The 23,172-nt window shown below is 57.1% G+C and overlaps 1 protein-coding gene across 38 annotated transcripts in view; it reads left to right on the forward strand.

Moving 5' to 3' along the window:
- Window positions 1-23,172, forward strand: part of PRRC2B (proline rich coiled-coil 2B) — an 87,633-nt gene that overhangs the window by 55,679 nt on the left and 8,782 nt on the right. For 15 of the 38 annotated variants that reach the window (XM_082695934.1, XM_082695930.1, XM_082695951.1 and 12 more), the window contains 16 exons: window positions 861-1,042; window positions 3,086-3,281; window positions 9,469-9,685; window positions 10,392-12,458; window positions 13,690-13,886; window positions 14,367-14,512; window positions 15,028-15,169; window positions 16,883-16,965; window positions 17,407-17,595; window positions 17,743-17,940; window positions 18,368-18,454; window positions 19,174-19,278; window positions 19,425-19,617; window positions 20,413-20,510; window positions 21,437-21,564; window positions 22,155-22,395. In XM_082695934.1, coding sequence (XP_082552060.1) covers window positions 861-1,042; window positions 3,086-3,281; window positions 9,469-9,685; window positions 10,392-12,458; window positions 13,690-13,886; window positions 14,367-14,512; window positions 15,028-15,169; window positions 16,883-16,965; window positions 17,407-17,595; window positions 17,743-17,940; window positions 18,368-18,454; window positions 19,174-19,278; window positions 19,425-19,617; window positions 20,413-20,510; window positions 21,437-21,564; window positions 22,155-22,395 — 4,469 coding nt within the window. Of the gene's footprint in view, window positions 1-860; window positions 1,043-3,085; window positions 3,282-9,468; window positions 9,686-10,391; window positions 12,459-13,689; window positions 13,887-14,366; window positions 14,513-15,027; window positions 15,170-16,882; window positions 16,966-17,406; window positions 17,596-17,742; window positions 17,941-18,367; window positions 18,455-19,173; window positions 19,279-19,424; window positions 19,618-20,412; window positions 20,511-20,791; window positions 21,565-22,154; window positions 22,396-23,172 lie in introns of all 38 variants that reach the window. The other 23 variants (XM_082695943.1, XM_082695956.1, XM_082695954.1 and 20 more) reach the window with 4 other exon arrangements.

Consider the following 23,172-nt stretch of genomic DNA (forward strand, 5'->3'; position numbering starts at 1 on the left):
TTTTTAGGAGAGAAGAGCCTGATGCTGGGTTCGGTCCCCGAAGGCTGCTCATGTGGGTCCTGTGGCCGGCGAGCTCTGAGAAACCCACAACTGTTCTGTCCATTTACTTGCCTGGAAGTCTGGGTGTAGCCTGTGCCCAGTCCCAGTACTCACTGAGCTGGAGAGTCTGGGAAGCCAGTGCTTTGGTGTGAGCGCCGCTCCATTGAGACAGGTCCTCGGGCGGACCTGGGTGCTGCGTGTGCCCCTGCCCTGTGCTTCTGTGGCCTTCCTCTGGGACATACCGCCAGGTTTCTGGGGTTTGCGTGGGGTTTGATTGTCCCCTGCAACAGAATTAAGAATGCAGGCATTAATTATACTTTAATAAAGCTGAGGGACCCCCCCCAGTGCAAAGCTAGAAAGCTGGAATGGGGCCAAGAAAGAGGGACTGTTCTCTGCCTTCGCCGGGGAGGAGGCGGGCAGGGAGAGGCGCCATGACTTTGGGGTTGACGCCCACTCCTTGGATGATGGCTGTGGGCTGTCCCGAGCTGGTGGCTGTTGTCTGCTTCGCTGGAGTCTTTTTCAGTAAAACCTCTCTTGCCTGGAACCCAACCCCAGCCTCACCGCACACTGTGTGACCCTGGCAGGTCACCGGACCTCTTGGCCCTTCCTTCGCTTTCTCGCCTCCAGAGGGATGGCGTCGCGGGGCGTCGGTGAGCTCACACGTGCAGGGCAGGTGTTAGCACGTGCCGGGGCTCGGGGTTGGGGATCGGCCAGCCGTGGAAAGTCTGTGCCAGCAAGAACGAGAGTTTGCCATAAATGTTTGGCCAGCCCAGCTTTTTGTGAGCTCACTGCAGACATTTTTCTCATTATTTGTCCTCTAGGCTCTCCTGAGTTCTCTGCCCAGGGAGCCCCCAGCACGTTTTCAGAAGAAGCCCCCACGGCATCTCCAGCCGTGGCCCAGAGCGGCGGCAGTGAGGAGGGGGCCAGGGAGGCTGGTTCCCCCGCGCAGGAGTTCAAGTACCAGAAGTCACTTCCTCCCAGATTCCAGCGCCAGCAGCAGCAGGTAAACAGGTCTGACAGCTCAGCGGATGTCCCCTCCCCCTTAGGGGAAAACAGCTGGCAGGAATCTCCCCTCGAATACCCCCATCATTGGCAGGGGGGCAGGGGTTGCGCCTGAAAACTTAGAGCCTTAGGAGAGTGGCCCTGGACAATTTTCATTTTTCCAAGTGATTTCTCCTATGAAGGAATAGAACTGCTACAGGTAGCGGCCGGCCGTGTTGTCCGATGTTGGCAAGGAAGCGGTGGTGGTGTTGGCGCTCACCCAAGCAGTGCGCTGTGGCTTCTCCTTAGACCAGTGGTGTCCACCCAGGCACCCTCGCAGGGAGAGAGGAGGCCCAGGTGGGCTTGCAAAGCTGTTGGAGAGGTGTGCTAGCTTTGGGCTGAGGATGTAGGTTTGTAGGTGTTGAGTTGAATGGATTCTGATCCTGATTGTGCAGCTTCTCTAGTCGGGCGTGGCCTTGGGGCCCAGAGGAATGAACTCCTGCCTCCGCTTGGCAGCCGGGCCCTCAGGACACCTGCGGACTGGCTTATCCGTGCTATCAGTATCCCCTGTATTAGTCCCTACACCTCAAAAGGGACCTTGTCTGCCCTGGGGAGGATGACGTGGGTCATTGTTGTCATCACACCAACTCTGGTGGCCCCGCTGGAGCACTCACTCACACTCTGTCTTCAAGGAGGACGCGTGGAGGAACAGGTTCTGCTGACGAGCGGCGCGCTTAGTGGGAGACAGGTGGCATGTGGACATCACGTCGCCCGGCACCCAGATGTGGTGTTCGTCGTGGTTAGACATCACTGGGTGTGGATCAGAACATGCCTTGGGGAGACACATCAGGGTCTTCAGCCTTTTCTAGAATCTCTTTTAGTTGCTTTTAAAGCCTTTACCTCAGCTCCTCCTTTCCGCGGGCCCTCGTGAGGTATTTTGGAAGCCCCTCAGCTCCTGAGCTGCAAACAGCAAGTCACATCCCTGGTGCTGTGGCAGTGCAACAGTGTGAGCCAGCGCTGTGCAGTGATTCGCAGGCTCGGCGGGGAGTTAACTGACCAGGAGGATCTCCGAGGTAGCTCCAGCCAGACACAGCCGTGAGAGTAACGCTGTGGGGCGGGGGCAGGGGCATGGAGCGCTGAGTCCTTCCTCCAGAATAGAAAGGAGTCCGAATGCACCAGGGCAGCTGAAGGAGCCGGCCAGACAGACCGTCTGGTCAGGTTCCCCGAGGGCCTGGGGGCCGGACAGGGGAGCTCTGCCTGGAGGCTGGCAGCCCGGAACCCTGTTGGTGGGTGCTGATTGGGGGTCGCAGAGCTGTCTGGCGCGCCTGGCCCGGGCCTTCCTGTTTGTAGAAGGGAAGGGCGCAGCCGGTCAGCTCTTCTCCTTGTCTGCCTCTGCTCCTGACTCCTGCTGGAAGGCTGGTTTTGGGTGTGCTTGTGAGGGCGGCCCCGGGGTCAGTGATGCAAGGGGCGCAGGGCTGGAACTGAACCCTCACAGGGTCTCGGACCTTGACTAGAATGTTCTGCTGATGCTCATCTGTTTGTGCAGCGACTTTTCTGTGTGCCGTGACTGGTGGTCGGAGGCAAGGGTGCCACTGCTGTGAGGGGAGACGGGTGATGTGAAGCCCTCACCTGCCGTCAGGGCATCAAGGGCGGTCCCAGGGCCGCAGGGCAGAGGCTGGCCGCTGGGGCCTGCCATGGACTGCGGTGGGGCTGCCCAGAGCAAGGGCAAACCTCTCAGTGCCAACCTGAAGGAAGAACAGGGCTGAGCCAGGATGGTGGAGACAGGAGCCTTCTAGGTGGAGGGCCCCATGTGCCACCAGGGCCCCACGAGGCAGGCAGTCGTGGCACTGAAGCTTGAGGAAGGTGGGGCGTCCCCTGGGGCATGTGGGATTCGAGCTGCTCCGCCGAGAGCCGTGTGGAGCCGTCAGAGACTCCTCGAGCCTGGGCTTGGTGTGACTCTGTGGGGGGAGGGGGTGTGTGAGTGTATGTGTGTCATATGTGCGTACACACGCAGGTGCAGGCTCTGCCCCGGCACATGTCTGACCTGGTCTTTCTTCCTGGTCAGGAGCAGCTGTACAAGATGCAGCACTGGCAGCCAGTGTACCCGCCGCCATCACACCCACAGCGCACCTTCTACCCCCACCATCCCCAGATGCTGGGCTTCGATCCCCGGTGGATGATGATGCCTTCCTACATGGACCCACGAATCCCGCCCGCTCGCGCCCCCGTGGATTTCTACCCGTCTGCCCTCCACCCCTCGGGTAAGCAGCTCCAGGGGGCCACGGGGGGAGAGGCCGGGATGGTGTGGGGGGAGGGGCGTTCCTTCAGGAGGTAGACGCCCCCTGGACTCCAGTCTGGCCTCTCCTGCAGCTCACGGACCCAACTGAGCTGTGGCTTTCTGTTGTTGGCATACGGTCACGGTACCAGTCACATGGAATCACTGGGGAGTGTCCTTCCGGTCACGTGTTATACATCGTTTGAATTAGTTCTGGTGTTCTTGCTGTGTCGTTTAGTCCTGCTCTTTTTTTTTAATTAAAGTTTATCTCTTTCCATTTGTCATGTTCTTTGTGCCTTCTTCCTTCCTGTTTGTCCTTGATTTGTCCTTCCCAAGGTTTGCATAATGCCATTTTTAAAAAGCAGCTTTTGGATTTCTTAATTCCTTTATTTTATTTGGCTTGTATTAACATTAATTTGTCTTTTCCTCATTAACTCCTTTGAAATTTTTCTGTTCTTTTTAACTAACTATTTATGTTGAATACCGAGGTCATTAATTTCTGATCTTTTGCTATAAGTATTATAAATGCCCACAAATGGAAGTTTTTTTTTTTTTAATACAGTTTTGTTTTTTTTTAAAGAGATGTTATTTATTTATTTGACAGAGATCACAAGTAGGCAGAGAGGCAGGCAGAGAGAGGGGAGGAAGCAGGCTCCCCGCTGAGCAGAGAGCCCAATGTGTGGGGCTCGATCCCAGGGCCCTGAGATCATAACCTGAGCCGAAGGCAGAGGCTTTAACTCACTGAGCCACCCAGGTGCCCCAGCCACGAATGGAAGTTTTAAGATAACAGCATTTTTATTGTTGTACAGTTTCAAATGTTAGTCTGATTTTGGTTCATCACCCTTTTTTCGTTGATGATTTTTAATGGTATGTTGTAAATTTTCTATTGAGTTTTAAGATTATCCTTGTGGTATTAATTTCTTTTTTTAAGTTTTTTTTTTTTAAGATTTTATTTATTTATTTGACAGAGAGAAATCACAAGTAGTTGGAGAGGCAGGCAGAGAGAGAGAGGGAAGCAGACTCCCTGCTGAGCAGAGAGCCCAATGCGGGACTCAATCCCAGGACCCTGAGACCATGACCCGAGCCGAAGGCAGCGGCCCAACCCACCGAGCCACCCAGCCGCCCCTCTTTTTTTAAGATTTTATCTATTTATTTGGCAGAGAGGTAGGCAGAGAGAGAGGGGGAAGCAGGCTTCCTGCTACACAGAGAGCCCAATGCGGAGCTTGATCTGAGGACCCCGAGATCAGGGCCTGAGCCGAAGGCAGAGGTTTTAACCCATGGAGCCACCCAGGCACCTCTTGTGGTGTTAATTTCTAATGTGGTTGCTTTGTGTTTAGGAAATATTATTTGGACGATAGAGAAGAGGGATCAGGAAACCTCCCTATACATGCCACACAGCCAATATTTTAGGCTTTGAGCACTACTCCATTTTACTGTTTTAAAACAAAAATGACCAGAGATGATAGTAATTGAACGAGCCTGGTCACTTTCCAGTAGAGCTTTATTTTTAACAACAGGTGGCAGGTCAGATTCACTCTCGGGCTTTTGTGCACCAACCAGTTCCTGTCTAGATTGCTTGGCATTTGTTGAGATTTTCTTTGTAGGCTCTTACATGATTTTTTTTTTTTTTTTAAACATTCTAGCTTTGCTTGAAAACCATGTTATCCTCCAATTGGACTGGCGCGTTACCTGGAACTTGCTGACTGTGCTGTGTGCGTGTACCTGTCCCACCTCGAGCTCTTAGCCCCGCTTGCCCTCTGACCGTGGATCGGTCAGATCCCTGAGCCTGTTGGGTTTTACTTCCGTTGTCCTGGAAGCAGACAGGCGTGGAGCGACGTGTCTTGTTCTGTTCTTCCTGTCGTCACGTGGCACCTGCTGTCCCTGGTTGCTTCCTCCCTCGGATCTTCGCTCTGTTGGATATCAATGTCATCATTCCGGTTTTCTTTTCATGAGTGCTTACTTGGTATCTTTTTTCCATCTTTTTACTGTCAGCCTCTCTGAGCCCTTTTATCGGGGGAGTTTGTACATAAAAGATGTGTGTGGTTTCACACTCGGAGAAATCTGACTTAAGCGCCAAAGTGCCTCACTTTAGATCTTGGGGATTATTATATTTGGATTTCCTACTTTCTGTGCTTTCTGTGAATCTCGCCTTTCTGTGCTTTTCTTTTTCTTCATATTTTGGAACAAATTTCCCTATTGTTTTGGTGGTTGTACTCTGCGTTCTGTTTCTACTCTGTTAGTGGTCACACGACACTCTCACGCACACCTCTGACTTGCAGCAGACGGTCAGCGTCCTTACTGCTGACCTGAGCTCTCGTGACCTCGTCAGTCTGTCTTCCTCTTGTTCCCTAGGATTTTAGTTCCGTGTGTTTCTGGCCACCACGTTAGTCATTACTGTTTGTGTTGCTTCATGGAATCTGTCCTGGCCGCATTTGCCTGTCCACACACTGGTTTCTTCACTGCCTTCTCTGTCGTATTTTCCTTCCATCGGGGTGTGGCGTTTCTCCACGAAGTATGTTCTCTTGAGTTCTTCGGGAGATTTTTCTGGCAATAGGTTTTCTTTGCCTGAAAAAGTCTTTATGACACCCTTTCTCTCGCTGGGTGTAAAATTTTAGGTTGGCAGTTGGTTCTTTCAGGACCCAGAATATAGTATTTCCTTTTCTTCTGGCTCCCGATGCTGCTGAGGGTGACTCATGTCTGCGTAACCTGCTCTGTTTGCTCTCTGGCCACAGCTTTTTTTTTTCCCCTCCAGTTTTATAGTTTTGGGTTTTTTTTTTTCGATTTTGTGTATGTATTTATTTGAGCACGCAAGCAAGGGGAGTGGGAGAGAAGCAGGCCCCCACCAAGAAGGGAGCCCACCATGGGCTCAATCCCAAGACCCTGTGATCACGAGCTGAGCTGAAGGCAGACGCTCAGCTTACGGAGCCCCCCAGGCATCTCCTAGTTTTATCCTGTTATTTGATATTTAGCAGTTAGTTTTCATCCACGTTAACTGTGGGTTTTTGAAAGTGGCGACAGGTCCATAGTAACTAACATGGAGAGCTCGTCTGGTGACTCTTCGTCCTCCTCACGTTTTCTGGATGTGGTTTGGGGCATTCCTTATTCCTCTGGCCCAGACAGCGTTGTCGAGCCTGGCGTCAGCGTACACATGTGGAGTTCCCATCTCCTTCGTGGCAGATTTCTGGGACTGTTTGAGTGCCAGGGGGCCACGCCTCTTGAAACTCACCTAATGGATGCGATTGTGACTGTTGATGGTATTTTCTCTGGTCACTACATTGCTGGTAACAGAACACCCCTTCTTTGTGGGAGCCTTTCTGCTGGGCCTCAGCTCACCCTGGTTGCTTTTAAGATCTCCTCTTTCTCTTTTTTACTGGAATTTTTTTCCTCAAATTTGTGTTTTTTTTAAAGATTTACTTGTTTACCTCAGAGTGTGCGTGTGTGAGCTGGGTAGGGGCAGAGGAGCAGAGAGAGATAGAGCGTCCCCAAGCCGACTCCCGAAGCAGATTCCCTGCTGAACATGGAGCCCAGCATGGATCCTGCTGGATCCCAGGACCTTGAGCTCACGAGCTGAACTGAAGTCAGATCAAGTCTATTGTGCGTGTGCATCATAAATTTTTTTAAGTTCTTAATCACTTTGTTATGCTTTTCCTAATTCTTAAAACGTAATTTCTGGTGTTTATTCTGTTATTGAAGTTCTCAGGAAGGCACATAACTCTGACCTGCTGCGGGCTCGTGGCGAGCTGCTTCCCATATATGCTGGTGATTCCGGGTTGTGAGTTCATCTTCAGCAGAGCTTTATTTATTGTGGAAATCTAGTATGTCTCAAGTGGAGAGTCTGTCCCTCTGGGCTGGTTTTCCGCCAGCCTAGAACCACCTATTCCCCTAACTTGGGAAATTTTCTATGCCACTCTGGGCGTATAACCCTGAATCCTCCTCCCCAAAGCTATATGAAAGCCGGCATAGCCCCATAGTCCTAGGAGCAAACTGAGTTTTCCCCACTGGCCCAGACTGAGACATAAACCTCCTGTTTTCCTGTACTAAGGAGCATACGTTTTAGAATCTACCTTTTGCATTGAGGGTCTCACCCTTTGAGGGCCTTTGCCTTGAGCAGCATCCCAGGTACGGCGCTCTGCAAAACCCCATTGCCCCTAGCTGCTGGGACTCATGGGTGTTTCCCTGCTCCCGTCCAGGAAGCACCAGCTTGTGGCTTTGGCCTGGGGCTGTGGTTTCAGCCCCTTGGGGTTTCCCGTGTTCTTGGGAACCTCTGTGGGGGCCAGGGTGGGGAGAGGTTTGACACACGCTGCATGGGATCTTTGTGGCAGAGAGTGTCTGTGCTAGTGGGGTTTTTTGGGTCGTAAGAGCCACCACATTGCCAAAACCAAGCAAAACCAAGCTGACGTACAGTGTCGACCGCTTCAGTTTGCCTCGCAGTCAGCCCTTAATGAGCGGTCTGTAACTGCCGATTTCCAGAGAGGGTCTCTGCTCCTTGCCCCGCACTAACTTTATATCAGAGTCCTGCATCAGGACCTTCCACAGCTACCGGAAAGCTTGAAACCCTCTGGCTTAATGTCAAACCGTTTTCCAGCCAGATCATCTCAGTAAAAGGTGGGCATAACACGGAGTGTGGCTGCAGATAAGCTTCGTGAAGAGAATATTTGAGAAATCAGATCTTTTTGTCTCCACAGGCTTAGGCCTGGTGAGACCTTTAATTTCTGCATGGCCACCCCCCCCCCCCCGGCCCCAACTCGATCCACATGGACAGAGTGGCCTTGGGGCACACACCTTCCCCAGCCAGCATCTGTCTGGGCACGAGATGTTCTCTGTGTCTCTCTCTCTCTCTCTTTTTTTTAAAATATTTTATTTATTTATTTGTCAGAGAGAGTGAGCACTGGCAGGCAGAGGCAGAGGGAGAAGCAGGCTCCCTGCTGAGCAGGGAGCCCGATGTGGGACTCGATCCCAGGACGCTGGGATCATGACCCGAGCCGAAGACAGCTGCCTAACCAACTGAGCCACTCAGGCGTCCCTCTCTCTCTTTTATTTTAAAGATTTATTTATTTGAGGCAGCGGCAGGGGCTGGGGGAGAGAGAGAATCTTCAAGCACACTCCCTGCTGAGCTCAGAGCCCACCGTAGGGCTCGATCCCATGATCCTGAGATCATGATCTGACCTGAAACCAAGTCAGACGCTTAACCACCTGAGCCACCCAGGGGCCCCTGTCCTCTGTCTTGTAATCACCTCAGGTCAGTTAATAGTTTGTCGTCCTCGGTGTGTCCTCCTGCCCCCATTCACTGTACAAAAATGTGGAGAGCTGCGGTCAGTCTCAGGGCCAGAAGTAGAAGGAACTGGGGTGCTTGTCTGGCACATCTGGCGGGGCATCTGACTCTTAATTCTGGCGTTGTGGGTTTGAGCCCCATGTAGGGTGTAGAGAGGACTTAAAAATAAAGTCTTAGGGCCTGGGTGGCTCAGTGGGTTAAGCCTCTGCCTTCAGCTCGTCATGATCTTGGGGTCCTGGGATCAAGTCCCGCATCGGGCTCTCTGCTCGACAGAGAGCCTGCTTGCTCCTCTCTCTCTGCCTGCCTCTCTGCCTACTTGTGATCTCAGTCTGTCAAATAAATTAATTAATTAAATTAAATCATAAAAAAAAAAGGACCTGAAACCAAAATCCCCTCCCAAGTCTTCTGGCTCAGGTTTTGGAGCAGGCAGAGCCCAGGTCTCCGTCCTTGTAAGCCTCTCTGGCACACAGCTCTGTTTCCTCCATGTGTGCAGGAGACCTTGGCGTCTGCTTGTAGGCAGACCCTCGTGGCTGACCCATTGGCCCCTCTGGCCTTCTGCTGACAGTACCAGCTCTCCACTGAACTATTTCTGGTTTCCCTCTGCCAGTTTGATGCCAGTTGATTCTCCACACGGGGTTCTGGACCTGGGAGCGTAGGCTGGACGCCACGGGCCCCCGACAGCTCTTTGGGACACTTAGTGTTGCACGCAGGTGTGCATTCAGAGGTTCTGTAGTCAGAGAGCATGGAGAGCCTGATGGTGATGGACCGGGGTGCAGTGGGGGAGGCTGCTGTGTCCACGTGACGGGGTAATTGTTGTCTCCTTTGGACCTCTGGTTGCCCATGACGTTGGAACGTGGCTCTCTGAATGAGCTGGTACAAATGAGTTCTTTGCCTTCTTCAGGACTGATGAAGCCCATGATGCCCCAGGATGCCCTTGGGGGGACTGGCTGTCGCTCTGAGGACCAGAGCTGCGTGCCCCCACTGCAAGAGAGGAAAGTGGCCACTCTCGACCCAGCCCCCGTGTGGAGCCCCGAGGGTTACATGGCGTTGCAGAGCAAGGGCTACTCGCTTCCCCAGCCGAAATCCAACGACACTATGGCCATGGACATGCACGTCAGGTGAGATGAAACATGGCCCTGTGGTCCTACATTTGAAGACAGAATCTCCATGTCCTGCTTGCAAGGGGCTCTGGGATGAAGCTCTGTCCCTGGAGGCATTGCCTGGAGAAAGGGCACTTTGCAGGGACTGGCAGTGCTCTCCGGGGATGGAGAATTGATGAGGTTTGCTCGAAGGCTTTTGTATGAGAGGCGATGACCTGCCGGCGAGACTGGCAGCGGCTAAGGAGAGGTCCCGGGTCAGAGGCAGATCTGTGGAACCTTGGGTCAGGGCGAAGGGTGGGGCTCGGCGGGGTCGAGTGCCCAGGTCATGGCTCCTTCCTGTGAAAGTGAAGCAAGCGGGCCCTGCTGGCCCAGTGCCCCAGACTCTCCACGGACTCCCAGCCTCCAGCCTGTCATTTGGACCAGAGGATCCCCAGCTGCTCTGCCTCCCTGTGGCTCGCTGAGTCCGCCAGCAGCCACCGCACTCTTCAGTCTGGACGCCAGGGGCCACCCAGCAATCTGTGGCCCAGCAGCTCTAAGACGTGTTTAAAGATAGAGCAAATGTTGGTGCTTGTGGAGGTTTTTTTTTTTTTGGTGGTTTTTTTTTTCCTTTTTCGTTTTCTTTTTTAAAAAATTTTTTTCTTTTTAAAACTAAACTCTGTGTTCAGCATGGAAACCAGGAACCAGGCTCCAATCACATTGACTGATTTTTCTGGTTCCTTTTCAGGAATGAAAGCTCTTACTCTGCCTCACCCGGAAGGTCAGGGGGCGTAGGCGCCCAGCGCGATCTCCTTGAGGAGAGAGGGGAGGAGCTCTTGAGTGCTTTTGACAAGAAGGCCCAAGCAGACTTTGACAGCTGTGTCTCTTCTCAAAGAATAGGCCAGGAGCTTTTGTTTCCACCCCAAGACCATGTTCAGGAAGCAGGTGCTCCTGGGGGTCACACCCCAGACCTCAGGTGTTCCCCGCTGGAGCCCGACTTTGCCCCAGCCGAGAAAAAGCCAGAGTATAACAATTGGGACGTTAGCCACCCACCAGAGGCCACCGACACAGCCAACAGCATCGAGAAGGGGGCGCCCCGGGAGGAGCCCTCATTTAACGTCTCCTCCTGGGAGAAGGAAGGGAGCCCCAACAATCAGCCGCCCCTGCAGCCTGAGTGGACGCCTGAGCCCCGGGGCCCCAGCGGCCAGCACCCAGAGCAGACCAGCAGGACGCGGAGGTCCGGGCCCATCAAGAAGCCCGTGCTGAAAGCCCTCAAGGTAGAGGACAAGGAGAAGGAACTCGAGAAGGTGAAGCAGGAGCTGGGGGAGGAGGGTGCCCGCATGGCCAAGGAGAAGGGGCCGGTTCGCACCGCGGACAAGGATGAGGATGAAGAGAACGACCCTGCGTTGGCCAATTCCTCCCCCGCCCCGTTGGAGGACCAGGGCTCCGCCCGCGCTGGCTTGGGCCGTGAGGCCGGCAGGTGCGAAGAGGACGACGAGAAGCCCGATCGGGCCTGGGAGAGCAGACCGCCCCGGGAGTCCAGTGACACTCCCCCGACAAAGAGGAACAACTGGATCTTTATTGACGAGGAGCAAGCCTTTGGGGGTCGAGGGCAGGCCCGGGGCCGCGGCCGTGGCTTCCGAGAGTTCACGTTCCGAGGGCGGCCTGTGGGCGGCGGTCCTGGCCTCTGCAGTGGGGGGGTACTCGGGGCGCGGGGCATCTACGGCGGCGGCCCGAGGAGCGGCCGCGGCCGGGGGCTGCGGGACCTCGGCCAGCCGGAAGACTTCCCCAGGGCCAAGCCGCGGCGGCGAATCGCCAGCGAGACCCACAGTGAGGGCTCCGAGTACGAAGAGCTTCCCAAGCGGCGGCGGCAGCGAGGCTCGGAGAACGGGAATGAAGCCTCCCTCCTGGAGCGGGAGGGCAGTGCCCTGAGGAAGGGGGACTTCAGGGACTCCTGGCGCTCCAGCAAGGTGTGCTCCGAGGACCACAGCAGCCTGGAGGCCAAGAGCCGAGGCCCTCGTGCCTTTGGCCGGGCGCTGCCTCCCCGGCTGAGCAGCTGCGGCTACGGGCGGAGAACCTTCGTGTCCAAAGAGGCCGCCCACTGGCAGAGCAAGAGCCCGGGCTCCTCCTGGCAGGAGTACAGCTCCCCAGATGCGTGCGGGTCCCGGCGACCCGCAGACAGGGACTGTGTCCCCGATGCCTACAGACATTCTGACTCTTTTGGTGCCAGGGCCTTCGAGGACAGCCGCCTGGAGGACAAGAGGCCTTTCTTCCCTGACGACCACACGGCCGACCCAGAAGGCACAGAGAACCGGCCGTTCCGGAGAAGACGCCCCCCTCGCCAGGACAAGCCACCACGCTTTCGGCGCCTCCGGCAGGAGCGAGAATCCCTGGGCCTCTGGGGGCCCGAGGAGGAGCCCCACCTGCCGGCAGGGCCATGGCCAGGCCGGCCCAAGCTCTGCCCTGGGGATAAGAGTGGGTCCCCCGAGCTCTCGTACCAGAACTCATCTGATCACGCCAATGAGGAGTGGGAGACGGCCTCCGAGAGCAGCGACTTCAGCGAGAGGCGGGAGCGGCGCGAGGGCCCAGGGGCTGAACCCGACCCCCAGGCGGATGGCAGCCTGCCCGGGGCTGCTGTGGGCGAGAAGAAGGAGCTGGCCAAGAGGAGCTTCTCCAGCCAGAGGCCCCTGGCCGACAGGCAGAGCCGAAAGCTGGAGCCGGGGGGGTTTGGGGAGAAGTCGGTTAGGCCAGGTGGTGGTGACGCTTCTCCCCGTTATGAGAGCCAACAGAGTGGGACGCCTTTGAAAGCCAAAAGGTAAAACACAAACCCAACCCTGGGCTCTTTTCTGTTGCTGTTGTTTTGTTACTAAGCCTGTTTTTTTAAGCAGCACTCCATGCATGCGTGTCCCGCCGTGTGTCAGGAGCCGACTCTGAGGCGGGGGGGGAGGGGCGGCCTGCCAAGACCATTATGTATGAGCGTCTCCATCACTCACCCCTGCACTGCTTGTCTGCTTCTTTCGTGTGTGCTTGTCATTGTTGTCGTGGCTTGGACACCAGAACTTAGAGTCCCTGCCCCAGTGGCACTTGTGTGGTGGCCACCCTGCTGAGGAGGCGCTGCCTATGGACGGTGCCAGCCCCCCAGATCCCTCCGCCCTGCGGCTGCTGTCACCCAGTGGCCTCAGGGGCCTCTGGCCTTCTGGCCCTGAGTCTGCTTCTCGACAGTGAGGAAATGCGGCCCTGCTTTGGGGATTAACCGCCTCCTTGTCGAAAGAGCCAGGCCATAACAGCAGGGAGTGAGGTGTCCGAGGCCCTGTGAGCATCTCTCATGGGACCTGGGGGTTTCGGGGGTTGATCTGTGCTCTGGGGCTGCTTGTTGCCCACAGACTGCCTGGAATCTGGGAAGGGGGGAGAGCACGTGCAGGGAGTCACTTGGGTCGCCTGATCTCCTGACCACACACAGGCCACAGCTCAGGCTGAGGAAGGCTGCTTCCTGCCTCCTGGCCTCCTTAGAATCCAGAGCCAGAAACCTGGGGTGGAGCTGTCTCAGAGCCCCAGAGGAGGGGCCCTCTGAGAATGCTGGTCCTTCCGGGTGTCTGCCCAGCCTCGCTGTCCCGGCCCCAGATGCCAAGACTTGGCTTTGCTTCTGACTTCTGCCGAGAGCTAGGGTCACGTCTGGCTCCTTGCTGGCCAGTTTTGTGTGCCTAGGGCAGAAAGTTCTGTGGCTCTGCTCAGGGCAAGCCCTTCATTGTCTCCTCTGCACAGGCCCGCTGAGTGTGGCACACTTTGGGGAAGGAACAGAGGTGCTGAGCCCCGGAAGGGGCGGGGGAGGAGTGGTGCTCCCCGTGAGTGGGCAGAGCTGTTGAAGCGGTATGGGGCGGGGGGTGCCACGGGGCCTCGCACACCATGCACGGCTGCCGGAAAGCAGCATCGACCGAACAACGGGATGCTGTAGGTCAGGGCGCTGTGTTCGTGCGCGCTGGTGCACGTTCCCTCCTTCCCCGGCCTTCAGCCGTGTCCGCGCTGACGAGCTCCTCCTTCCTTTACAGGTCCCCAGACGAGGCCTTGCCTGGAGGTCTTGGTGGAGGCGGTGGTGGGAGCGGCCACTACGCGCTGGAGCGACCAGCCCATGCCACTTCTGACGCCCCCGACGTCCCCTGTGAGAAGGCAGAGGAGGCCAAGCTGGCTGTTCAGAGGGCGGGTGAACAGGGAGAGACCATGAAACAGTTTGACCTGAGCTATGGAAGTGAGTCTGTCCTCTCGCGACTTCAGAGGGAAGAGCAGCGGCCTCCGTGGGGCTGCGGGGTCTGCCCGTCGCAGAGCAGATAGGATTCCTCCCCATCGTCGCTCCCAGCCTTGCTGATGCCCGGAGCCGCCCCGCGTTGTCCCAGTTTCAAAGAGGGGGAACCGCGGCCCAGAGAGGTTGAAGGGTTTGTCCGGGAGCAGAACTGGGAGTTTCTGTTTCCAGAGATTGTCTTCGTAACTGTAGTGCTCCTCGGGTCTCTGGTTTGGGATAACCAGGTGCCGAGGGGTTGCCGGGAGGGTGGAGAGAGCCCAGCGGGCTTTCCATAGACCCTGCAAGCATGCTCGTCCTGGAGGCCTGGAGCCGGCTACTGCCGGCCTCATGAGCTGAGCCGTCCTTGGATTCCAGCAGCTGGTAGGGCTGGGTTATCCTTTCTGCTGATGAATGGAAACAACCGTCCCTTCTTGTGAAATCTGGGTTCAGATTCCATCATTGAAAACTGCGGGTCCAGCCCTGCGGAGGAGAGTGAAGTGGGCCCCATGGCGGGTGAAGGCTTCATCGAGGTCCTTACCAAGAAGCAGCGCCGCCTGCTGGAAGAAGAGAGGAGGAGGAAGGAGCAGGCCGTGCAGGTGAAGGGGCGGGGAGCTGGCGGGCCGGGACACAGAAACCCAGAGCCAAAGGAGGCGAGTTCTGAATGAAGCCCAAGATAGAAGAGGGGAAGGGGGGAGGACTTCCGTGGCCCCCATTGTCCTATGGGAGGAGGTGGGAGTATCCTGTTCTCCAAGAGGGTGATTTGTCCCTGGTGACGACGGTAGGACGCCGGCCTCCATCAGCCACTCCAAGCTTGCCCTCCTCCCGCTGCTCTGGCTTGTGTGGGATGAGATTTGTCACCTGGGGCATCACGAGGCTCGGGGACCCTGTCCTCAGACGCAGTCAGGGCTGTCTGCTGCGCACACGGCCTCTGCGGCCCCTTCTGGGGCAGTTCAGTTGGCAGTGCCATTCACATCAGGAGGCGACTATTCCAGCATCTCTGGAACAGTTTCTGGTGGGGGCGGTTGGGGGCCCAGGGTGCTGTCCCTGCGAAGAAATTGTTGCTCTTTATGCTTCATGTCAAGACTGGACACATCATCCTTTTTCTCCTCAGATGCCCGTCAAGGGGCGAGGTCTTCCCTCCCGTATTCCTCCCCGGTTTGCTAAAAAGCAAAACAACTTGTGCCTGGAGCAGAGTGACATGACTGTGCCCGGCAGTAGTCTGGGCACCGAGATTTGGGAGAGCAGCAGCCAGGGTAAGAGCTGGGCGCTTGGGCTCAACTGCTTGGCTCAGGGCTGTCCTCTGCGCCCAGGGTCCCTTCTCGGGAGCATCCTGCTTTGGGGCTTTGAATGCCCATGTGGCTTTCTGGGTTCCCTGCCTCCTCTCCAGAGCCCCAGTGTCCCATGCAATCGCAGCCCCACCCCCGCTGGTGCAGCCCCTGGACAAAAGTAGCTGCTCCCTGCCTGAAATTTGGGACAGGAGCACACCCCTCCGTGTGTCCAGTGGTCTGGATGATGAGAGCCCCGTCTCTGCTAACCCTAACCCTTCCTTCTCCCCTGTGGAAGAGCTGCAGTTGACTGCTAGGGAGGCGGAAAGGGTCCAAAGCTTGCCTTTCTATGCTGCAAGCCGGCCCGGACCCCGACTCCGGGGGTTCTGTCAGTTTCTCCTGATGCTCTCTCACCAAGAGAGTGAGGGCACCTGATTCTTGGAAAATTTATTTCCCCGAACTTTAAAAACAAAAAAAATTCTAATTCAGTGTTCCTTTTCTGGTCTCTTCATTTTAAAATATAAAACCATTTCATTCAAGCAGGTTTTTCTTGAATGCCTACTCTGGGCAGAGCCTTACAGAGCACGCAGGTGAAGGAGAGAAGGGAACCCATGGTGCCTGGCAGGGAGCTTAGGGTGACTCGTCCGTTTCCCATGTGCTCTGCGGAGTAGCCAAGGTCTCCAGAGCGCAGTGACGTGACCCCAGAGCCACAGGACAGACACCCGCAGTTCTGGGTTCTGGGTATTCTTTGAGTTTGACCATGTGATCTTGCTTCCAGCATGTTAGAACACCACCACTGGGGGAGAGGGGAGCCTGCCTGACTGAGCGGATTAAGCTTTTGCCTTCGGCTTAGGTCACGATCCCAAAGTTCAGGATTGGGCCATGCCCCGGGCTCCCTGCCAGCAGGGAGCCTGCTTCTCCCTCTACCCCTCACCCCCCACTTTGTACTCTCTCGCACGCCCCCTCTGTCTCTCCCTCTCTCAAATAAATCAAATCTTAAAAACACACCCCCCCACCCCCCCACCCCACACACAAAAACCATTGGTAGAAACGTAAGCTTTGATTGGAAGTATAATGATCTTTAAGCTGTCGCTGTCCGATGATTCGGTTGCACGTGTGAGTGTTGGTTATCACACTCTGAACGTCCGCAGATGCCTGCCCGCTCATCCCTCGGAGCGGGCAGGACTCCCCCTGCCCCTGCTCTCGGGGCTTCGCTGTTAGGACTCTCTGTCGCATCCCGGCTGCTCGTGGGCTGGGGGTATGGTTGCTGGATCTGAAAACAGCGTGTCAGGCTCTGTGGTCTGTGGCTTCTGTGGGACTCTTGGGGTGGTCCTTGAGCTGGCGGGAGTTGAGTGATCCTGGCTTGAGTCTTTGTGAGGGCTGCTGGCTTGTAGAAATGAATCCTTGGCTTAAGGGAGAGAAAGCTACGCTTCGCAGGGATGGTGGTGCAGAATCCTCCCAGATGGGGTGAGGCCTGCCGGAGCACCCTGTTGATGGAGGACGAGAAGCGCGTTTATGAGAGTCTGAGCTTGCTGGGAAGTTGCGTAAAACTCCCGGGGGTCCCATCTCTCCGGCGCACTGCTGACAGGGCAGGGAGGGCGGGTGGCGGCCTGGGTGTGTGTCGGCGGCACCCGGGCTCGTGGCTCTGGCCTCAGGCTTCCTCTGCGATGCCCTGACGCTCTGTCTTGCTCCCTCGGGCAGCCCTTCCCGTTCAGGCCCCGACCAGCGACTCCTGGACAAAAGCTGCCACTGCCTTCGGCAGCGCCGAGCCCGGCTCCGCCGAGGTGAGTGACCGCCTCGCTGCTTGGGCCCCTGCGTGCTCACCGCAGCTGCGGAGCTTGGCCCCGGGGCTGTTTCCACAGGCCCCGGCTTGGCACTCAACTTCCTTCTTGACTTATCATCTGTGTGAGGGCCCAGTGTGAAGGGGAGGGGGTGATTAACCCGAGTGGGTGGGCACCGGGGCCTCTTGCGCGAGCTGGCGGTGGCGGCCCGTCTCTCTGACCTGGGTCACAAGGGCATGAGTTTGGCAGCCGTCCCTGGCACCCACTGTGTAGCTTGTGCTTCCAGCCGTGTCTTCAGGTGTTGGCCACCATCGGTGGGTCAGGGTGGAGGTCGGGACAGGCGTACTCGGGGACTGTGTCTCAGCCACGGGCTTGGTCTTGCTTCCTGGTCCCACGCTGGGGTTCGGGGGTCAGGACTCCTGACGCATTTTGTCCGTCGCACAGCAGGGTTTTAAGAGCAGCCAGGGGGACAGCGGCGTTGACCTGAGCGCGGAGTCTCGGGAGTCGTCTGCGACCTCCTCCCAGCGCAGCTCTCCGTACGGCGCCCTGAAACCGGAGGACATGCACGGGCCTGGCCTGGAGCCCAAGGTTGACGGCCACAAGGAGCAGGCTCAGAAGCAGTCCGAGCCGAAGGTACGCTGGACGTGCGATCACGGTGGCCTGCGCCAGGGCAGGAGGGGCTGTCACCCTTTGTCTTCCTCCCCTCTTCCTGAGGCTCAGGGGTTGGGGGTTGGGGTCCTTCCAATGTGTGTTTCTCAGCGTCCCTGGTTTTCCATCAAGGATGCAGAACAAGGGTCAGGACAGAGCAAGGAGCACAGACCAGGACCCATCGGCAATGAGCGGTCTCTGAAAAACAGAAAGGGCTCGGAGGGGGCCGACCGGCTGCAGGGGGCCGTCGTCCCGCCTGTTAACGGGGTGGAGATTCACGTGGATTCTGTGTTGCCGGTGCCGCCCATTGAATTTGGAGTCAATCCAAAAGTAAGGCCGGGCTGTGTTTCCTTCCTGCCCCTCATCCTTCTTTTTATGCTTGGAGAGAGAGGAGGGTGCTGACATGGGGTTGTCAGTGAGAACAAGCAGGCGGGTGGGAGCTAAGAGTACTCTGGGGGACGTGTCAGTGTGCTGGACATGGCAGGCACTACTGAGCTGCCTTCTGGATCATTCTTCTGGCACTAGCCAGGTTCTCAGGCTGAGTGGACGGGTTATCTTCACTGTCTCCGTTGGGTTGCCCAGTGGGCACGGGCAGGGGGCACAGAGGGAGTGGCAGGGGGTGGCATCTTTTCTTGGATGCTGTCTGGTGAATGCTGCTCAGTCGATTTTTTGAGTCACTGAGACTGTGGGTCAAGTTGATGTGTGCCTCTGCTGAAAGGTGGGCCGATGACTTCAGTGGGCTCTTCGTCCTCCTCAGGACGCTGATTTCAGCTTGCCGCCTGGCTCTGCCCCTGGTCCTGCGGGGAATCCGGTCGTCAAACTTCAGGATGCCTTGGCCAGTAACGTGAGTGTGCTTCGCCCCCAAGCTCCTTTGTTCTCTGTGCTGGCAGGCCTGGAACGAAGGGAGCAAGCCTCCTGGGGGGCTGGAGGGCAGCGTGAAGCCAGAGGAGGGGACCAGTACCAGGTTTGGGGGTCAGCCACCTGACCTGGGTATGAGGTGTGCCCCATTTGCTAGCTGGTTGCACGACCTTGGGCAGGTTGTGTAAATGTTCCATACCCTGGTTTTGTGATCCTAAAAGGGGAAAATGTAATTCCCAAGATTTGGTTTATTTGGCACTTCCCAATTCTCTGATCTTCCAAGTTCTGTGCTTACGTATGTGTGATGGGGCCGGGGTATTTTTATTCTGAGCAGTTTCTCACAAGCCCTGTAATAGGTTTACGGGCACTGGGCACGTGTGGGCAGGTCTTTTGAGCACATATCCAAAGAAATGCTACAAGGACCTCTTTAGTTTTTGGGTGGGGCGGCCAAGACAGGACCTGGGATCTCTAAGCTGGGTTCCGGTGCCTCCGTGCGCCATGGGGTGAGCGCGTGGACGTGGCTCTCCATGGATTCTGCTGCGGGAGTCCGTGAAGGCAGCTATCTGGAGGAGACAGCCGTGGTCTCTGTTGCTCGCAGCCTTGTCCCAGGGTCGTGAGCACACGAGGCCCGAACTGAAGGTGCATTTCGCTGTGCTGTCGTTCTGCCTCTGTGCCTGTCGTACCCCATGGTCTCCTCCTCTCCAGGCGGGCTTGGCCCCGAGTATTCCCATCCTCCGGCGCGAACATCACATCCAGAGGGCCATCGGCCTCTCCCAGATGTCCTTCCCCACCGCGGACCTCACCCTGAAGGTAACACCAGCACAGAGTGACGGGGTTACTGCCTGGGGGCCTTAGCTGGGGAAGAGGCCAGAGCAAGCAGCCCCGCCCGCCGTCCCCTGTCCTGTGCCAGACACCGCCTTCCTGGTGGTCATGCTTCCGCTCGCTTTGCTTTTCAGATGGAGTCTGCACGCAAGGCTTGGGAAAACTCTCCCAGTTTGCCAGAGCAGAGCTCTCCCAGTGGGACGGGCTCAGGCATCCAACCCCCATCATCTGTGGGAGCCTCCAATGGGGTCAGCTACAGCTCCTTCGGTGGGGTTTCCATGCCGCCCATGCCTGTGGCCTCTGTCGCGCCTTCAGCTTCTCTTCCAGGTATGCCCGCCCGACATACACACATACCCATCCCTGCCCGAACCAGCTCGGGCGGTTGTCCCCCATTCTCAAGAGAAGCTTGGATTGCTTGCGTTAAGGAGTGTGCAGAAGTAGGAGCTGGTGTGCAGTCAGGAGGTCATAGCTTCCCAGGCACTGCAGATAACTTGCCTGTCCCGCTTCCCTGCTCCCCTCCCCGGGGAAGCCGCTGGTGAGGGGCTCAGCCCCCTGCACTGCAGCCCCTTTGTCTGTGAGAGAAGACTTGCTGCCCACAGGTTAGCCGATGAGACGAGGTCATAGCTGGAAAGTGCTTCATGTCAGTCAAGCCCTTAATGAGTGGGAGTCTGCTTCCCCACAGTGCTGGCGTTCAGAGGGCCAGGGCGGGGTTTTGAGGGCCCAGCTGCCCGACTCCCAGTGATGCTGTTCCTATAGACCGTTTCTGACCCTCCTCTGTGGGCTTGGTGCGGGGGGAGAGAAGAGCCAGGGTCCGAGACCCGGGCCATCTCTGCTGCAGCGGGGCCGTTCCCGACAGTGCGGGCCAGCAGTTGGGGGCGAGGGTGGGATGGAGCCCGTTGCCGCCCTGGGCCCTGATGCCGCCACCTGCCCGTGTTCCCCAGCAGGTGAGTCCGAGTGGGGCTGCTGGAGCACGGGGCCAGCGGCACGGGGCCAGCGGCACGGGGCTGAGCAGGTTCTGCACACACTCCCTCCCGCTGCCTTCCTAGGAAGGCGGGCACACGTGAACATTTGGGAACGGTGAGGCTTGACTCCGTTCTGTCTCCTCTGGGCTTCTGTTCGCAGGCAGTCACCTGCCGCCTCTCTACCTGGACGGCCACATGTTCGCAAGTCAGCCCCGGCTGGTTCCCCAGACCATACCTCAGCAGCAGAGTTACCAGCAGGTGAGGGCGGCCAGCCAGGTGGCTCCGTGGGGGACGGGGGAGCAGTGACCTCCTGCGTTGACCTGTGCATTGTCTTACGTCCTCGTCCCTCCCATGTAATGCCCAGCTCCCTGTCCGTCCTAGCAGCCAGGAAATGGTCAGTGAACGGACACAGGAGAGACGGGGAAGAGGAATGGAGCTCTGCACTCCACACTCTCCGTTTCCCTCTTTCAGACTTCTTCCTGTGTCCTAGCTGGGGAATTAGCTGAAATGGAATTCTCTTTGGTATCCTTTGGTATCAGGTATCCTTCTGATGAAGAGAAGAAAGGCCTAGAGTCCCAGGCATGGATTCGTTAGAAAGAGGTAGTTTTAGAAATGTGCAGGCGTTTGTTTTCATGCAGGATGGGCGCGTTTTCTGTGCCGCAAGGGGCGGAGTTCTGGAGCCCCCCTCCTGAAGCTGTGGAGCCTTCGTACGGTCCAGCACCGTCTGGATCTCGGTGCCAGGATGGTGGCTCCCTTGGGCAGAAGCAGATTTGGGGACCGAGGAAAGAGGACTTGGCCCATCCCAACCTCTTGATAAAACATTTAAAAATATCACGCTGTTTAGATTTATAAGATGTTGATCTTCGCGTGACCAGATCGTACTGCACGCACTCTTCGTGTGCGTGTCCCGCTCACCGTTGGTTCCAAAACGCACGGCTGTCAGTACCTGTAGCTAGGATTCGTTCTCGCTGTTGTACAGAATCCACCGTAGGAACATACCATCATTTGGGATTACGACACGTTTGCTTTTTCCCAAGAGCAGGGAGAGCACCGGAGGAACACAGCCCAGTGTGCATTCGGGGCAGTGTTCCTGCTGCCGCGTGGTGCGGGGGTGGGGCGCGGCGGGGGGACCGGAGCAGCAGCCTGGAGGGCCCCGCGGTTACTGCCCGGCTTCCCGTCCGCAGGCTGCCGCTGCCCCGCAGATCCCGCTCTCCCTTCACACGTCGCTGCAGGCTCCAGCCCAGCTGGGACTGAGGGGCGGGCTGCCCGCCTCCCAGGCTCAGGAGATCTTCAGCTCCTTGCAGCCCTTCAGGTGAGATGCAGCCTGGGAGGTCTGGGCCCGTGGCCTGTGGGCTCGTCCCCTTCGTTGTGCAGCTGATCTGCGCCTCTGCTTTTGGGGTGGTTGGGGGGATCGCAGTCACTTTGGAGTCCTTCCTAACTGCTGCAGAAGCTGCACGGGCTTGATGGTCCTCCCCGGGCTTTGGTTTTTTTCCCCACGTCATCCTGCCCCTTCCCAGCCTCTCCCTGTCCTCCCTTCTTCCCGCCGGCCGCCACCCTGGGTCTGCTCTTCCCGTGTGTCCGCTCTTCCCGTGTGTCCGAAGTCCCGGCCTTTGGCGTCACCCAGGTTTTCCCGTGCCTTATACAGCCTGGATATATGTATTTTAGTATAGATGCTCAAACTGTGGTTTCTAGACCAGCACATCCCCGTCTAGGAGCCTGGTACAAATGCAGGTCCTCAGACTCTGTCCCAGATCTCCTAAGTCAGAAATTCGGGTTGTGGGGAGCAGTGAGGCCAGCGGTCTGGGTCTCAGCATACAGGGTGTGGGGAGCGTGATGTGTGCACTTACTTGAGGTCCGCTGGCGTGCTCCCGCCTCTGACCAACCACGTGTCTGGTTTTGCAGATCTCAGGTGTACATGCATCCCAGCCTGTCACCGCCCAGCACCATGATTCTCTCTGGAGGCACAGCCTTGAAGCCTCCATACTCGGCGTTCCCAGGCATGCAGCCCTTAGAGATGGTGAAGCCCCAGTCCGGCTCCCCCTACCAGCCCATGAGTGGAAACCAAGCTCTGGTGTACGAGGGCCAGCTGGGCCAGGCTGCTGGCCTGGGCGCCTCCCAGTTGTTGGACTCCCAGCTCCCACAGGTTAGGCATTCAGTCCCTCCTGCTCACAACGCTAGGCCGCTTTCTTTCATGACTTTTTCCTTTTTGTCTGCCTCTTGAGGTGTGGTCTGCTGCTTGTGACCCTTGTGACTGACTGGTCCCTGGGCCGCTAGAACTGGGGACAGGTTCTCTGGCTGATGGGAACGGTCCAGTCTCCTATCTATCCCCCAGAGTGCTGCTGCTCCCATGGCCTCTCTCCACCCTCCTCCTCTGGGTCTTGGAGATGGGGTGCTGTCCTTGCATACCCAGTGATGCATCTAGGCTGCTCTCTCTCCTCCTCCCCAAAACCCCAGCTCTGGAGCCTGTACTGTGCACTGCTCCACTAGCCTCCGGGGGGCTGTGGGTCCACATGATGAATCCAATGTTCAGTTTCTCGTCTTCCTGTCCCGTGACCATCAGCAGTATGGGGCGGCTTCGAGTCTCCCCAGCACAGCTCCTAATCTAGCCGCTCGTGGTTTTGATGTCTGCATAGGTGATTGCCTGGTCTCTGTTCCACAGTCCCCTTGCCAGCAGTGCTCCGCTGTGCTCACAGTCCGTCTGGGCTGGTCAGTGCCGGAAGCTGTCCCTCTTTTGTCATCTTAGGCTTAAGGGTCCTGCCATTCACCAGCTCTGCTCCTCTAGCTCTCCCCGTCCAGTGACGCAGGCTCTGGCCACCTGTTTACCACGTGCCCCAGTGGGTTCATGTCCTTCCCTCCCCAGCTTAGCAGAGCTGGGCCATTGCTTTTGCCCTCAGTCGTCCTCCGGTGTTGTCATCTTGGC

This window comes from Mustela nivalis, assembly GCF_964662115.1.
Source record: "Mustela nivalis genome assembly, chromosome: 13".
Classification (NCBI taxonomy): Eukaryota; Metazoa; Chordata; class Mammalia; order Carnivora; family Mustelidae; genus Mustela; species Mustela nivalis.